The sequence below is a fragment of the Galeopterus variegatus genome, unplaced genomic scaffold (genome assembly GCF_000696425.1).
Source record: "Galeopterus variegatus unplaced genomic scaffold, G_variegatus-3.0.2 Scaffold170, whole genome shotgun sequence".
In the NCBI taxonomy this organism is placed as follows: Eukaryota; Metazoa; Chordata; class Mammalia; order Dermoptera; family Cynocephalidae; genus Galeopterus; species Galeopterus variegatus.
In genome coordinates this window covers 698503-717218 of record NW_007726281.1, presented here as the reverse complement: position 1 = coordinate 717218, position 18716 = coordinate 698503, and the positions used below count along the sequence as shown (strand labels likewise).

General features: G+C 35.4%; 1 protein-coding gene across 4 annotated transcripts in view; it reads right to left on the bottom strand.

Moving 5' to 3' along the window:
- SREK1 (splicing regulatory glutamine/lysine-rich protein 1) overlaps nt 1-17597 on the bottom strand; it is a 44466-nt gene extending 26869 nt beyond the window's left edge. For 2 of the 4 annotated variants that reach the window (XM_008595020.1, XM_008595033.1), the window contains exons 1-3: nt 17347-17597; nt 8760-8893; nt 2789-2904 (exon numbers count right to left, since the gene is read on the bottom strand). In XM_008595020.1, the coding sequence (XP_008593242.1) occupies nt 2789-2904; nt 8760-8893; nt 17347-17507 (411 nt within the window). In that variant the 5' untranslated portion in view covers nt 17508-17597. Of the gene's footprint in view, nt 1-2788; nt 2905-3190; nt 4631-5683; nt 6059-8759; nt 8894-17346 lie in introns of those variants that run through there. The other 2 variants (XM_008595039.1, XM_008595026.1) reach the window with 2 other exon arrangements.
- Nucleotides 17598-18716: the final 1119 nt, after the last annotated feature.

The following is an 18716-nucleotide window of genomic DNA, read 5'->3' as shown; positions in this document are numbered from 1 at the left end:
ACTCACGGCCAGCAGCACTTATAACTCATGCCTGAACAAAGCTTACCTAACAAACGTGAGTATTTTCTCCATTAGGCACATCAAAGCCTTCCTGTGCTTAGCAACACTACACAGCACTTGAGCACTACACTTGGGGGCCAATCTAAACAGTGAAATCACCAACAAACCACAAAAATTTGAAAAACGTGGCACTAAGACTGCAAAAAGTACGCTTATTTATAACATGTGTATCAAAACAGGAAGGCAGAGTGTCACTCTGGCCTCATCTGGGAATCCACAAATGAACACAAAAGTGCTGCAAGTATTGACTTGGGGTTTCAAAAAAATTTTTACCTAATAAGTGAATTCACAAATACAAAATTCGCATATGATGAGGACCAACTGTACTTTGCTCATTCAAACACACCAAATGTGTAAGTTCCTAATAGTCAACAATTATCACAGCATCTAATTTTGCTGAGTTACTAACTTAATCCTCATACCAACCCTAAGAAATAGGCATTATTCTTATGCCAATTTCATAAACAAAAGAAAAAGACTTAGAGAAATTAAATATCTGTCCAAAGCTATTCAGCTACCAAGTGGTAAAGGCAGGGTACCACCATGGACACACTAAAATTGAAATAGAGACAAAGTTTACCTAAGAAATCTGAAGTATTAAGCCCTTACTTACGCTATGACAGGAAAAGGACAAAAACTTTTGAATCTTATAATCATTCCATAACATTACCAAATTCAATTTTTAGTTCAAGTACTAAGGAATATATTATTGTTAACATGAACTAGAAGAGACAGAAGATCTGAGAATTTGAAAATGGGAAAAACTTTCTGAATTAACAAAAAGAACTTTCAAGGAAAAAAAACACACCTATTTTCATTTCAACTTACCCTATTCTAGAAAATTTTGACCATTGACTATACATGCAGTATGTTGCAAAACTACTAAGATTTAACAACTGTTAAGTAATGGCACTTCCTAAAGGTGAAAACAAGTTTATAAAACCAATGTCACTTCTTGTTCTAACAGGATTTCTTTTTAAACATGACAAATCATGTCTTACCCCTGCTTAAAATCTATCAATGGCTTCTAAATACCTTAAGAATAAAATTCAAACTCCTTTGCATGATCCAAAAAGCCCTACATAATCGGTGCCCTATCTATCCCTCCAATCTCAAACACCATCTACCTTCCCCATACTTACTATTCTTCAACCACATTGACTGCCATTCCTGATCCCTGAAAACATAAGTACAATTAAAAGGCATTTCCCCTCATGGATCACAATCCAGATCTCCAGTAGAACAATGTTATGTAAAAATTAAAAGACCTAAAATCTTGCACTTCAAAGTTTCAGAAACCACTTTGGGAATGTGGATAAATTAACTACAATCACAAAGCTTATTTATTAGGTCACTCCCTATCCAACACTACAGTCAAATAAAAATTATAGGAGACAACTGTTTTAGACCAAGCTTCTACACTAGGCCCCAAGAGACCAGACTAAAAATTAAAACTGAGTCACCCCTGCTAAAGTTCCAAGTCACCAAACATAAACTGTTGTCTGACCTGAGAATTCAGGACAGAAAGAGTAAAACCAATTTCGAAAACAGGCCATTTTATATCTTCAATCAGCATAATGAAGTTCCCTCTGCTATAATCCTTACACAAAAAAGATAGCTTGAAGTAACCAGATGTTAATCAATCATTATTTTTTATTGTTTTGTCTCCCTGCCCCCCACCTTATAAGAAAAAAATAACTTGGAAAATTAATATAATGTAATATAATATATAATTAATATATTCTTTGTTCTTTGTGTCTGCTTTCTTCAGCCCTTTCCTATCTATATAAAGCCAACATTTTTTGCCCACCTCACTGGAACACTTACTCTATTTTATGAAATGAAGTATTGCCCAATTCTAGAATCACAATAAAGTTAATTGAGATCTTTAAACTAAATTTGTTGTAATTTTGTCCTATGACACCACAAAACTAGATTCAACTCCCAATTAAGGTGAGCTCTCTACTTTGTTTTAGGTTTTTTTTTGAAGAAAGATGGCCTTTATTTTAAAATAAATATGACCAGAATCTTTTATACAAAAAACAAGAATCTAGTAACATTAATACCTTTTTTTATTTTTTAAAGATGACCAGTAAGAGGATCTTAACCCTTGACTTGGTATGGTCAGCACCATGCTCTCCCAAGTGAGCTAACCAGCCATCCCTATATAGGGATCTCCTAAGTGAGCCCCGGGCTGGCCCTGGTAATATCTTTTTTTTTTTTTTTTAACATCACTTGGAAATCACAAAGGAGGAAGTAAATTACTATTTTATTCTGCATAGTTAACGGAAAAATATTTTTGCCATGTTTTCATCTTGTTACATTCTATCACTATCAGACAAATGCTTCTCTGAGATATTTTTTCCCATTACAAAGGCTGTGGGTCATTTCATATTGTTTAAACAGATTTAGTCCTTATAAACTAGGAAATACAGTTTCTAGATCCTCCAATTCCCCAAGCTACCTAAAATACTGAGTTTCAATAACTGTTTTCCTAATGAATAATCTGAATTCTCAAATATAAATGAATCCCCAATTACTTCAGGAGAATTCCAAATGGCAGTTTAATGCAGTGATAATATGAGGAAAAAATTAAATAGAGATTCTGAATCCTCTTCATTAAAAAAAAAAAAAAAATACAAAATGAAAACAATTTTCTAGGCTCTTTATTCAACTGATTACATAGTTGAATGTTTCCCCCTTTCCTAAGAGGGCTTATAGTACTTACGGTAGTCAAGGGATTTGGGGTTGGTATAGGAAGCAGTCCTGCACCAGGCATCAGACTTGTCATGGTTGGAGCAGGAGCCAATAAAGAAAGGGCTTTGGACTCCTCTGGGATTTTACCTGCAGAGGCAAGTTCCAAACATTACAGAAAGCAGAAACACCACACAAACTTTACACTATGATTTTACAATTACCCTTGCACTTAAAAAATAATAATAATAAATGAATCTATCTATCAGATCTGTATAAAGAAATAAATAAGAACATAAGTCTTTCCTTTTATCCTGCTCTACTAGGAAAAATAAAAGTGAGCAAAAGTTCAAAGACTAACAATCTTATTAATGGAACATTATTTTAAAAATTGAATAATGTAGACAATTATTTAACACTTTGAGCTATGGGTCACCTGTACTGGAAACTTAATGTTCATGAACCAAACGATATCAAGCATGGACGCTTTCCCAGGACGGTGTTTTCGCGGTGATCGAAAGTTGTGTTACACATGACAACCGTTCGTGTTGGCTGCATCACTAATAGCACACAGAACATCAGATACAGAAAAGAAGAACATTTTTTAAAGTTTAATCCCCAGAAATGGCAAATAACCAAATTAGTCAAAAAAAAGAAAAAGAAAAAACAAATATGTGCGAATTGAAACTTGTTCCTTAATGAGTGGCCCTGTCCTATTACTGAAACTACCTACGTGTGATGCAAACAATTTTGATAACCCCCCAATAGATTCAATTTCAAACAGACAGAAGAAACAAAAACCTACTTCTTTTAATCAGCTTCAATTTTTTAAAAAAGCCTGCACTCATTCAGTTAGTAAGGCATCTCACCAACAACATCAGATACCTAAAAGAATCCAGTTCCAAAGAATATATGCCTTGGGAAACTGCTAAAAAAATTTTGAGACTAACTAACCAAAAAAAGCTCACTAGCTTCAGGAAACTTCTTAAAATATTAACTTTTAGAAACAATTTATGTATACATATCTGAAGAGGGTGGTTAATGAATGCCTTAATGTCATGCTTATTAACATTTTAATTGCCTAACAGCCAATAACAATAGTAACTCTAAAATAATCTTAAGACACTAAGAAAAAAATCCCTACAATCTAAAAAATGAAAAAAATAAGTATACTGATTTGCCGTATTTAATTGCTGAATTCTAATCAATTAATTTTGATAATGACTAAAATTTTCATATATTTTTCCTTATCCTCTTAGCCTTAAAAGGATTTTTTTAAAAACTTGACTACATATAGATATATTTCAAAGAAGTACTCATGTCGTATACACATTTCCATTATAAATTTTTCAAAAGTGTTTTAAAACACAAAGTGTACAAAACCATGCTAAACTGAAATATAGCCTATGCAGTAAATTTTCAAAAGCATTCATTATGCCTGGTTTCAGTGGTAAAAATCCCATTTAAAACAACCAGATGTGTATAGATAAATCTCTAAACAATATTATCTGAATCTCTCTCTAAACATGGATGGAATTCAAGATGGAATTTAAAACTTTCTTTAAATAATAATTATGCCTTATTTATAGGAACAGAATAAAAATTACATTTTATTAGCTTTAGCAAATGTTATTTTCTAACTTTGCAGCATCTAAGTTTATATTACTTTAATTTACTAATTTCAAAAACAAAGTTATCTTATTTCAACGTAAATTCTGGAAAACAGATTTCTTAACATGCATAAAAATAAACAAAAAGTAGATAGGCCTTATTAAAGACATCAAATAACAATAATCTATTTTATATGTATTAGTTACTAGTACTAACATGTGTAATTATGTATACCCCACATACATACTATACTATTTATACTGATATCACACCTGTTTTATCTAAGTAAGTGTTACTTTTAAAAAAAGGTTTGTAAAACCTGAACACACTTGAATCAACTGACATCCTGAGGTGCAAACCCTACGCTTCACTACCCTAATTTACGCACCTAAAAAAAAAAGAGTTCCAATCTAGTAATGTGGCAAATTTAATATTACTTGGCAATTAATAAACAAAACTATTTATAGAAGACAGTGTAGAAAGACTACACAAACAAAAAGAATATTCAACAAAGCCCAAAAGTTGATTCTCCAAAAGTCTTTTACCTCTGGCTTAAATAAATATCAGTAGGTTATCAGACTCTCATTGCCTTTCATGATAGTAATAAACTACTATAAAGCTACAACTCTTAACTATAAGCATAATAATATTTTGGTCTAATTCTAATTATCATTAAAGGTACTTTAAGAAAAAGTTCCATTGCTAATTTCCAAGACAGAATTTAAATTCACCCTACAAATACTATCAGAGTGTATAAAAGTATAAAACAAGCATTTAACACTTTTCCCAAACTATACTCCTCGGACAACTGAGAGGAAAACATCTCTCACAGTATTAAAGTATTAGTCCTAATATAAGAATCCATTTAGAAGCTAGTAACCTCTGAAGAATTTTCAACAAAAAATTCAAGCAAACAGAAAAAACACACAAGCAAATAAATAATCAACAGTTTTCTCAAATAACCATTCCCCAACATAGGCAACAAAGTCTTCATAAGTCAAGAAAGTTCCATAATGAATAATCATCATAAAAGGAAAAGGATCTTCTCCCTTACCCACAGATTGTTATAAGAAAATTTACTTATTTTCCTTGATCATTTTGTATGCCTAAAATTCTAGGGGGAAGGCTGAAAATTAGACGCTACCAGTTGGTTTTTATGAGAGATGTATAGACGTGGAAAAAAACTACAAAAATGTTTCATGGAGACCAAGTGTTCCTAAGGTTCTGATCAGTGTTTTAATGTCTCAAGAATAAAATATCCCTGATCAATCTATAGACACCAACTACGACTCACAATGAGCTTCACAACACTGTATCCTAATTTACTGCATGAACATTTATTTTATCTTAAGATTGAGCTCTGCTAATCATCTCCCAATATAATTTGCAACACATTATGAACTCTTAATGGAATACCATTTACAAAGAACTGGAAAACCAGCTCACAAGTTAAAGTGAAAGAGATTTAACAAAACAAAAACAAAAACAAAAACAAAAAAGGGACAAAATAAAGAAAAAGAAATGAAATTAAAGTAAAACAATAAAAAACAGAGACAGGGCGTCCATCTTCTGCTGTTCAGACTCCGATCTCATTTCCCCAATGAAGGTTTCACTTGACGGCAGGTTTAGTTGCATGGCAAACAATGCCTAACTCAGGCAAGTGTAACAGGTCTGCCTTGGCAAGTCTAGTCATCTAATAATGCACAAATATCACATAGAGAAAACATACAAAACCAAATTAATAGTCAAAATCCATCTACCAGAAAATGTGGACATAAAGTTATGACTGATGATTAGGCTGACATCCTTGTTATGTTTGACCTTATCTTTTTCTAAGTGTTAACGTTTGTAAAAAGAAATCTGAAATGCACGCAACAACAAAAAGAGGTCATACCTGGTCAAGTATAATGAAAAGTACATTTTATTTTGTAATGGCATGTATAATTAACAATAGTTAATACTTAATATGCATGAAAGTGTTACACATCACACATTACTTTCACAGCTTGGGATCTTCTTACGTTACTGTCTGCACTAAAAAGCCGCAAACTGAAAGAAACTGAAAAAATTTTCCTAACATTTTTTCTACAGTTTTTCTCATGTGTGTCATGATGCTGTTTCTATAACATCAAGGAAAGAATGCAGTCAGTGAAATGAACTGAAGACTGCTTACAGCATCACAGTATATCTCCTCTTATAGAACTTACTCCCCTGGAACACTTTCCTTTGTTTTATTTCAAACTCACTCTGCTATCTTGAGGACAAAAATGCATTATTGCTTTGCTTGCAGTGCATAATAAGACTTAATAGCTCACTGTGAAATTCTTCAGGTTCCATAAATTCACGTCTGTTGTATTTAATACAACTAATGAAAAATATATATCTGAATGTTTTTCTAATACCAATTATTTTATAGGTTAGTATTCTAAAATATTTACTTTAAATTGTAATAAAAGGATATTTAAATTTTCATGCCCAAAAACTTTGTCTCAGAATGGTAATACTCAAAATATTAAAATGCTATAACTGAATGTGCATTTATTCATTTCTACAAGTGAAACAATAAAAGCCCATAAACAATACACGCCCATAAACTGGAACATTTATGACAAATCAGTTAGGGCTTCTCAGATATATGAAGATTCTACGGGAATACAGCAAGGTTCCATACCACACTGATAAATTCTTCCTTCCAATTCAGTAATGAGCTAACATAAAGAAGATGCTGTGCTGTTGGTGGTATACTTTTCTGATATAAACTAATATTCCAGTTTAAAAAAACTTCTACCTGATTTCTTTTTTCCCATGCAATTTCTTGGTATGAAATTTCAGTACAAAGTATGTAGAACTAAACCATAAACCAGCTCCCTTCCCACCTAACTCTCCAATTCTGGGCTTGCATACCCTTACAGATCAGCAGATAAAAATATATTTATCAATTAATTAATTAAATCCATTTTAATTTTCCCTACCCACTCTAACCTCCAAGCATGAGAAAGAAACTTTCAAATTTATCTGGTAAAATCCAGAATGTCCTATTCTGGGACTTCAAAAACACTAGTCTGGGACTCAGTGCATTTGACTGTAATGTTTTTGACATCCCCAAACAGGCATTCTGAAATAGGAATAAAACCCTGAAAGTGCCAACAAACTGCTTATTATACACTAAGTTATTTTAATGTTAGCCTGGCCACTAAAACAGATTTTAAAAATTACATATGAAAGCCCATTAAATTGTTTCTAGTAAACTTTTATGTTGTAAAACCGTTATCATCATCCACCACAGAAAATCTATTTTAAAGACTTTTTTTTTCATTGCAGGAGTCAACTTGACTGGGCTAAGGGATTCCCAGATAGCTGGGAAAGCATTATTTCTTTCTTTTCTTTTTTATTACTATATTTATCATTACACAATGTAATCATTTTTGTGGACCTTTACCAGTTTCTCGCTAACCTCCCACCCCTTCTCCATACTTTAAGGACATTTAAATTTACAATAACTCAATCCTAAAATCCATGTACACATGCCATTGTCAGAGCTCTGAATAAAAGTTAATTACACACCAGAACTGACAAAATTCAGCACAGCCTATTATAGGCAAGTGGCTCTGTAAATAGAAGTTACTGAAAAATATTAGTAATAATTAGTTCTTAAAGCAATTTAAGTCATAAAATTTAACGAATAACTGTAAGGCCTTTGGCCTTGTTCCTATCATCAACAACTATTTTCTTGATGAAGGCTTGGCAAAATTGCTTTCCATGTTTTTTTTCAATTACCCTCCCCCCAAAAAAGCCATTAAAAGAAAAAAGTAAATTCTAGATGCAGAGCAAACAATTACTCTGAATATGAAATAATGGTCTCACAATAACAAGGTCAATTACCTTAACAAGATATTTAAAAGTATGTATTTTCTTCTAAATATCACTTTACCCCAATTTAGCAAAATGTGTACACTGTTTCTATTTGTAATACTCTTAATTGTACACATGGGGTAAATTCTTACTTATTTGCACATTTAAAATAATTTCCCATACCAACTTACTGTTTTTTTTTATTACAGAAAGCTTTTTTTACAACCTGCAAATTGACTACAGAAAGCCAAAGCAAATCAAAGTCAAACAGTTTATGATTTTTTTTAAATGTTAAGCTGAAAAATCTTGAACATACATAAGTAATAAATTAACCATTTTAATATAAGTTACTATTAGGTAAAAATTATTTCCTTATCCAAATTTTACTCTTACTTTCACACACACACACACACACACACACACACACACACACACACACACACTCCCCAGAGTACTGTCTAGCTGCCAATTTCTAGGAAAGCCAACGGCAGTAATAGGACAGGGATTAAAACAATAGGAAAAAAAACATGTAAGATACCAACCTTCTGCACAAGGAACAACTATGAGAGCTCTGTCAATAAAAACCGTGTTAGTTAGATGCTGGGCCACGCCAACACTTGATGGGTCACGAAACTTAACATAACATACTTTGGAGGAAAAAGCAAGAGGTGCGTTGCTGCAAGATAAAAAGAAAAACAATTGAATAAACATTTGCTTGGCTTTTGTCATTTCCATTTAAAATTTCTTTCTTACATCTTTACATAATCTTTCATAACCAAGACTTAAGAAATTTTTGTTATTTCAAAATAACAAGACATTGAAAGACATGAAATTAAGACATGAAATAGCAAAACTTAGTCATTTAATGGTGATTTGAGGGCTAGCCGGTTAGCTCTGTTGGTTAGAGCATGGTGCCAATAATGGTGATTTGTCTGCCAAGACAGAAGGCAATCTGGGCAGACCTATTGACTTACTTGTGAAACTAAAAACTCAAATTAATCAGTCTTTAACCTGAGTGAAATGTGAAAACAGCTAACCCAAAGGTGTTCAACCAATGTATCATCATAAACAATCAAAATCCCTTTATAAAAGCCCCAATCCTCAAGACTTCACATTTTGTAACTATTCCAATCCTTCCTAAATGTGATTCTCAGCATTTAAATCTCTAAAAACTTCACAACAATTTTAAGCAATCAGATAACGTGGAATTAAAATTAAGGTATTTTGCACATACCAGACTGCTTCAAGCTAGACAGCAAAGTGATTTCACAGACAAAAGACTTTACAAACAAAATTTTACATAATTGACATACAATACAGCATACTCAAATTAGTCCTACTTGATTCAGTTCAATCTAGGCAGGCCTACAGTAAAAAGCATCCAGACACAGCACAAATGAAAGAAATTCTTCCATAATGTGAACCCAACTTGTTAGATTCCAAAACACACTACCCTCATAGATAAATCATTTTTGTCAACCTGTCCATAATTACTTCTCATTAAAATCTGTAATTGGAGGCCGGCCCATGGCTCACTCGGGAGAGTGTGGTGCTGATAACACCAAGGCCAGGGGTTCGGATCCCATATAGGGATGGCCGGTTAGCTCACTGGGTGAGCATGGTGCTGACAACATCAAGTCAAGGGTTAAGATCCCCTTACCGGTCATCTTTAAAAAAAAAAATCTGTAATTGTCTTTAGTAAGAAAAAAAGACCCAAACCAATATATATCTAATCTATAACATAAATGTACAATCATATGAAACATTAAGATTTTTCACATTAAAAAAGAGAGATAAAAAATATATACAACAGTACTTCAGAAAATAACACAAAAAATGCAATTTAAAAGATAATATGAATCTTTCCAGGAACTTTCTGAAGACCCCACATATAACTTGGTCAGTAGTAATTCACTTTGGTTTACAATGGGTCAACGAAATTGACAGTCCCAAAACTAGTAAATGGCAAAGTTGTGATTTAAAGTCTAATCATCTAATTCCAAATCTCATGCAACCTTAATGTCATTAAAAAAAAAAAAAAGAATTTTAAAACCACTTTGACATACGACTTAATTAGCAATTCTACATATATTAGTCATTTTTAAAAATCAAAAATTTTTCTCTGTAATCCCTCATATATAGCAACAAATCCATCTTTAAACAATGCAGAATAACCACATTAATAATGGTTAAATTTATACATATTTATACAATTAACCAAACACTGTGATAATAAAATGTAAGGCTAATTAAACTTGGGAGGAAAAAAAATTCTACCTTTTTCACACTCAATCAAATTCACTTCTGGGAAGGCCATCCAATTCAGGATTCACACACACCAGCCCTCACCAACAATTCCCTCTTATCCAATATCTAAGTCAAAGCACTTTATGTATTGTCACTGAGGTAAATACATCCACATCCAGACTTAATTCACCACGTTTACATTACCAAATCCCCAATTTAGGCCTCTCTTAAGCTCTAGACACCCGCATCCAAGTGCCTGTCTTGGATGAATATTACACCTTGATGGTCACCAGGGTCCACCTCTTAACTCATTAAGTCCAAAATAATTCGTCATCTTCCTTCCTTACCATTCCTGCCCTTTGTCCTAATTTCACATCTCAGTTAAAGATACCATCACATTACCCAAGTCTGAAATCTGGGAGTCACTAGTGTGATTATCATCAGTGCTATTCAAATATTTCCAAAGCTCCTTCTGAGTACATGGTAAAATTCCATTTTTTCTGTTCCTTGAAGTTAGGTATGGCCATGTTACTTGTTTTGGCCAAGCAAAAATGAGCAGAAGTGATATTTTTCATTTTCCATAGACGCTTTAAGAGCCACTGCTGGCTCTTTTCCTCTGCCACAGTGACTAGCAACATTCAAGAGATGGGTAGCTAATTCATCAGCTTCATCCCAGAGTGAGTGACCACAATGAGGCATTTCCAATCCCACCAATTTAGTCATCTATTTTGTCAAACTACTGAGATTTGAGGGTTGTTTCTAAAACCCTGCCTATCCTAACTAATAAATCATCCTTGACCTTTCCATCTTCCTCATCCAATGGTAATAAATCCTGCTGATACTACCTTCCAAATATTTGTAAATTAATTTTTTCATCATTCTCATTATCAGTGCCTTAATTCAGGCCCTCATCATTTCTCATCTGGATTACTACAATGACTCCTACCCAAACACACTGGTTAGGAGCCATCGTAATAATCCAGATAACAATCACATTGCAAGACCTCTTATTTAATGGTCTTCTACAAAAACTGCTAGAGTGATCTTCCTAAACCCTAAATTTCATCACATCATTCCACAGCTTAAATTTCCTCAAAGGCACCCTTCTATTCTTGCTTCATCATCTAAATGCACCCCCAAATCCAGGCACACAAATACAGTACTTGCAGTTCTGAGAGCACATTCTGAACATCTACGTCTCTGTACATGCTGTTCCATTTGGCTATGATGTCCTCTCTAACTCCCTTTTTGAATGGTAACTTTTCTTCAAGGCTTAAGTTTCCAAGTCTTCTGTTAAGCCATCTTAAGATAACACAGTGATTTAAGTAACCCTCCTACTTGTGCTACAGAGACATTATGTATAGTTTCAGCACAGGCTTTAATCACAGTTTCCTTACATGAAACCCTCCACAGACCCTGTTAAGCTTCTCTAGCCACACTGATTAGCGACCTGTCACAAGCCCATTTAACTGGCTGACCAGCAACCTATAATTTGGGTAGTCAGACATCATCAGCAAATGAACAACTGGATTCTCTCAACTGGACTCTAAGTGACTTAGAGACAGCTTGGGCCAGATGATGAGTTAAGTATATATAGGCCTGCAAAGAAATAGAGCAGATACACAGAAACAAACTGAGCTAACAATAAAGCCTCTTGAGAGAAAGGCAGATAGTCATCTTGACTGCTGATACCTTTCTGGTTCCTAGTACCAGTTCCCATGAGGCCTGCCTGTACCACAGTCTCTATCCTTCAATTTAGTGAAATCTTTCTTTTTAATAAATAATGCCTCTTCTTGAGCTAGACTGGGTAACACTGTTTCTGTCCTTTGCAACCAAGGAAACCTATGAGTACAATGACCTACTTAAGCCCCAGCAATTGCTACTTCTCTTTTAGTCCTGAAATCTTCAAGAGCCTGACAAGAGTTCAGTGAAGCTACATTTCCTAAACTGACAGATCCTTTTGTGAAAGAATGAAAACCTAAGTAATTATTGAAAACTAAAAGCATATTTCCAAATACCCCTACTTCAAACCCATTTTGTTTCAAATTTAAAATATCCACAGGAACAGGAAATCTGAGCCTGGTTTTAAAGCATGTGAAAACATGCCACCAAGATTTGAGAAGCTGGGGAACTGGCTTCAGAATGTTGCTCTGCTCAGAATGTTGGTCTGTTATCATGGGAGACTGGATACTAAGCACGACTACCCAATTGCTTTAAGCAATTTTCCTGATCTTCATCTCCAATTACCTTCCTTAAAATATAGAGCAAAAACTAACTTATATATACTTACGAATATATGAGCTTTTCAGGAGAGGCAGTAATACAATTTCATTTTGAACATAATAGACTAAAAATATGATATAGTAGCAAGCCTCCATACAGATAACTCATCAAACAAATGTGTATTTATTTATAAATCAGTATATTTCCAAATCTTATAATTAGATCTTTCTCTTTAGTATACCTAAACTATCAATAAATTCATGTTTTTAAATTTAATAGGATTATCTAAATAAATAGAATTATCACTTTAAAATGTGATTTTGACCTACAGTTTAATTTTTAAGAGGGATTTCATATTCCATTTGATCTAAATGTATGCCTCTACAGAAAGTAGTGGTACCCAAATTTAGCCGATTTTAGTTTGACCTCATTTGTTAAATAAGTTTGTTTTTTCAAATATAAAACCTTATTTTTCAAAAAAAATTAGAATTTCTCATTGAGTGTTAAGTGCAGAAATTAAAGAACCACCTTTCTGAGCATCAGTTAAATTTCCCAGGCCCTATCTGGTTATTTTGTTTTTCATTAAACACGGTGATGGCACTGTACAAACTTTTTAAAATATTGTGGTAATAATATTCACAATATTTTATTAGTACATTAATATACATACATCCTTTAGAGGAGCTATCAAAAAGGATATAATCCAAAACCTGAGCAAAGTATATAGCTTTATGTATGAAATTAATCAAGGCATTGTGTATAAAGGTTTCCCCCAGGGCTCCAGTGGTACTTTGGAGAGCACAACTCCTCCTCTTATAAGACTTTCTTAAGAATAGCTGACACCCACTAAATGCCAGTAGGCCCTCTGATCGTTGTTGACATTCAAAAATACACACTTCTAAATAAATTCTTATAGCTAAAATCCACTGATTTGTAATACCACCAAAAAAAAAAGGAACCAAAATATCCAACAATAGAATTCCAAAAACATACAATACACTTAGGACATATTACAGTCTTTAAATATTATTACTATAAATAAAACAGCAATACGAAAAGTGCTTATTACAGGTTAAGCCCCCAAAAATTTACAATCAGTGTATGAATCCTTTGATTACACTGTATCACAATAACACATAAAAAGGACTGTAGCAAAATACATGTAAACGGGAGAGAAGTTTTAATAGGGTGTCAGGATCACAGGTGCTTCTTTTTCTCTATTTTCCGTAAGTGGCTATATTGGTTATATTAATTTTACATGTATTTCTTTTTCTCTATTTTCCATAAAGTGGCTATACTGGCTACATTAATTTCACATGTGATTCTTTCTATGTTCTGTAAAGAGTATACACTGGTTAATTTTTTTAACTAAATAAACTTAAATAAGTAGTTGATAGATTTTTGCCTATCTTTCTTAAAACTTTGGAAAACCAAAGAATGAAGGAAACCAGAAAGCAAAAAAATCAACAAAGGTAAAAATCTCTGGTGTTAGAAATCAGGATAGGATGGGGCCGGCCCGGTGGCGCACTGCTACAGTGCGCCGCTTGAGAGTGTGGCGACGCTCCCGCCAAGGGTTCGGATCCCACATACAGACCGGCCGCTCACTGGCTGAGAGAGGTGCGGGCGCAACACCGAGGGTTGCGATCCCGTTGCCGGACACGAAAAAAGACAAAAAAAAAAAAAAAGAAATCAGGATAGGATTACCCTTTGGGAGTTTGTCACCTGAAGGGGAGTACAGGGGAGCTTCTAGGATGTAGATAATCCCGATCTGTGTGCTTACTGGTTACACAGGTATGTTAACTTTGTAAAAACTCATTGAGCTTATTCATTTTGCTGTATGTACATTATACCTCAATGAAAAACTTAGTGAAAAAAACAATGATTTCTTACTTGTGTAAAATGGTTTTCATGAACTAAGAGATTGTGCAAAAAGTTAAAACAGTAATTCTGGATACTTATCTGGCAGCACAAAAAAAGATAACAAATTACAAAAAAGAATTCTTAACACTAACAATGAATGTTTACATGAATTCTTAATGTTTAAAAATTAAAATGAAACTGAATCACTGCCTCATGCCAACAGAATTAAACTTAAAATCTAAATTTTCATATTAGCAGCTAAAATCATAAAATTTTAATAAGAAACTATCTTCACATCCTATGAAAGAAATATATTTTTAATTTTAAGGCAAATGAACATCTACTGTTTCCAAAGATTAATCATAAAATACTGTTTATGTGACACTACAAAACAATTATCTATATCTTCAATACAACTACTACTATTGCATTTTTATCCATTTCAACCCAAATTTGCAAACATCTTTAATGTAAAGACCAGGTAATGACTACTTCATTACAGAACAGAAAACGTGTTAATGAAGCAGGTCAATATTGCTGCAAAACAATGAGGGATCCAGCATTGCTCTTACAGAAAAACTGGTTAAGGACTTTGCCTGGCCTTTGTGTTACATTTATGCTATAATTTTGCTAAATGTATTACAGGTTATGACACACTAACTCCATTTTAGTGCACCTGATGTTTAAGAGCTTTTTATTTTCTCTGACTTTCAAACTCTAAGGAGTAACACTCTATTTCAACAAAAATGACCATTTCTAAGTGTCAGTTACTAACTGGCAGCATACTGCCACCTAAACCCAGGTTTCAACCATACGAATGGTATTATGTTGACAATAATGAATATTCTGTGATACATTTCTTTTACATATGAGATACCTCTCTACCACAACCTTAAAAGGAAGGTTAGTTTACAAAGGTTCATATACAAAATATTTTACTGACTGATTCCAATTCTTGCAGGATACAGCACTCCTCCAAACACTTTTCAAGTATTATACTATTCTGAGTATTTAAATTAATGGGCCGGCCCGTGGCTCACTCGGGAGAGTGCGGTGCTGATAACACCAAGGCCCCGGGTTCGAATCCCATATAGGGATGGCCGGTTCGCTCACTGGCTGAGCGTGGTGCTGACAACACCAAGTTAAGGGTTAAGATCCCCTTACCGGTCATCTTTAAAAAAAAAAAAAAAAAAAAAAGATGGGCTGGCCGGTTAGCTCAGATTGTTAGAGTGTGGTGTTTGTAACACCAAGGTCAAGGGTTCAGATCTCCATACAGGCCAGCCGCCAAAAAAAAAAAAAAAAGAAAAGAAAAGACACAGCTGAAAGCATTTTCAAAACTTAAATAAGACATCCAAAGCTATAATGCCACAGCTAATCGGCTAAAATGTATGTGCAAGCACTTATACAGTACTCTTGTCAAAAATGGATGACTTGAACCTCATCATGAAGAAACTATATATAAACTCAGATTATGGGTCATTCTACAAGACAAAATGTCAATGCTATGAAAGATTTTAAAAAGGTGACAGAGGCTGTTCTAAATTATCAAAGATAACTAAATGCAATGTGTGGTATCTGATTTTACACTAGACCAAAAAAAGGAGAAAAAGCATCATTAGAATAATGAGAGATTTTAATAATCAACTATCCGCAAAAAATTGACAAATGAATATGAAAGGAACATTGACTGTTCTATGTACTAGTCTTTCAACTTTTCTGTATGTATAAAATATTCAAAATAAAAAAGTAGAGGACAAAAACTTAAAAAGTAAAATTTAAATATCCAAAAATAGCAACTGCTATATATTTACGCGATAGAAAACTAAAGAAAAAATATATCTATATGCACCACTATAAAATAAGCCAAATGAATCAAATGTAAGTTTTTTAAAAAAGGAAGAAGTCTTGGACAACTACCACCCCTTCTTTGAAAGGACTTTGACATAGTGAACAAAATACTGTGGATTCTAAGATCTACCTCAAAAAAAATTTTTTTATGCGTACAAGAACGTGAACAACCCACAAAGCCCTCAAGAGTTTCCTGAGTAGATAATATTGTACAAGGGAAATCTTACTACTTCAAAATACACTACTTGAGAAGAATGCCAGCCAAGAGCTGGACTTTAAAAGTACACGGCAGGGCTAATCGTGAACCGACTTAACACTTTTTCTGAAAGGTTTGGGAGAGGAAATTTTAATCTGTTGTCAAAAGGGCGTATAGATTCAATTGATCTTTAAGAACATGGATGGGCTTGGTTACATAAACCAAGAAGATGCTAAGTTCGTGAGGCCGTGCTGGTAAACAAATACGGCCCTAGTTCCATTTCGCCGTCAGCCGCAGGCTTTCTCGTCAGCAATGACGGACTGACACTAAGGCCTTAAGGAGTGGAGCGAGCTCAGGCGCATACCCGCGATCTTCTGAGTGCAAGAAAGGTATCAGGCGTTAGCCATGAGGACTATCCCACCTGCGGCCATCTTAAGTTCGGGGGAAACAAGGAGGGTGGGGGCACTGAATTCCAGTACCCGGCAACGACCACAAATCCCAGAGGCACAGAAAAGGCAACCCACTCGAGATCCTTTGTAAGGGCTCGGTGCAGAGGTTAACACCCAAAATCCCGCTAAGAAGGTGAGCAAGACCGCGGGGCCGGCCCGGTGCCCTAATCAAATATGGGCACCTAGGTAAGCCGGGGCAGTCACGTGACAGGCGCCGCGCGCCCGCGTCCGCGCTCTCCCCAAGCCGCGGTTTCCGAGGTCTCTATGGCGCCCGCGCCCCTCCCCCAGCCGAGCTCGAGCACTTACTCCGGGGGGTAAAGCCGCAGCTCCTCGATTTCTCCTAGGAAGGAAAAAAGCGTCCGCATCTGCTCGCTGGTCACCGCCGACGACAGATTCGTCACCTGAATTACCGCCGTAGGGGTGAGGCCGAAGCCTAAGCCCAGACCGAAGCCGCCACCGCTGTTCATCGCGATCCCGCTGCCTCTGCCTTCCCGCTCCCCAACGTCTACGACGCGTCAGCGACGGAGCCTGGAAAGCGGAGAAGGCGCGTCCGCGAGCGCGCTCCCGCGGGCGAACTCAGCGCCGGGCAGGTCTAGCCGCCCATTTCACAACTCCTCTGCTCCCCCGGCTGCGCGCGCCAGCCGGAAGCGTCGCCCCGGCAACCCTGGGCTCTCGCGCTGCCGGGGCCTTGGTCCCCGAGGCTGTTGCTGCTGCTCCTCTTCCCCCTCAAAGTCGATCAGATTCTTTTGCTTCTGTACCCAGCTCATTCCGGTCTGTACTTTACGTAGGACTGGGAAACCGAGCCGCGTGGCCTGCTGGTGCCGGGCTGTGAAAGAGGAATGACTCTGGGCCATCACTGATAAACACTGGACCCAACTACGTACACCGCGTCATTATTATACACAGGCAGCTCCCCACCTCAACTATTAAAAAGAAAAAGATCGGCAGGCGTCTTAATTGTGAAAAACTTGGAAATTTTTGCGAAACGTGTAGGTTCAGACTGAATTAAAGAAGGAGGCCGTAAGAGGAAGGCTATACGGTTGTTGTTTATACTTGTAATTTATTCCCTCTCTCCGCAGGTATTAATATTTATAGCGTTATGTAACAGACACTGTTAGACAAGGGCACGTAAACGGCAGGTACAGACGGTCCACATAGAACTTGCAATCTAATAAAAATAGTCTGAGACTAGAGCAGCGGTTCCCAAAGTGCTGTCCGCAGAACTCTGAGGGTCCCCGAGACCCTTTCAGTGGATCAGCAAGGTCAAAACGATTTTCATAATAATACTAACACTTTGTTGACCTTTTTCACTTTCTTGACATCTGCACCAGTAATCTAAAAACAATAGAAAACCGCTGACGCCTTAGCAGGAATCAAGGCAGGGGCGCCAAACTGTACTAGTAGTTGTATTTTGTGTACTTCAACTCCATTCACTCACAGTTACAAAATTTGAGATTTTTAAAATAAGCTAGTCTCACATAAAGAATGTCCTTGACAAAGAAGTAAGAATTATTGATTTAATCAAATCTACACCCTAGCATACACGTCTTTCGAATACTATGAGTGAAGAAACGAAAGTAAGTCTACTGCATGCCCAAGTAGGATAGTTGTCTCTAGTAAAAGCACCTGTGTAATTGAGCTTTCACACAAAAATACAAATTTTGTTAAACTTGTAT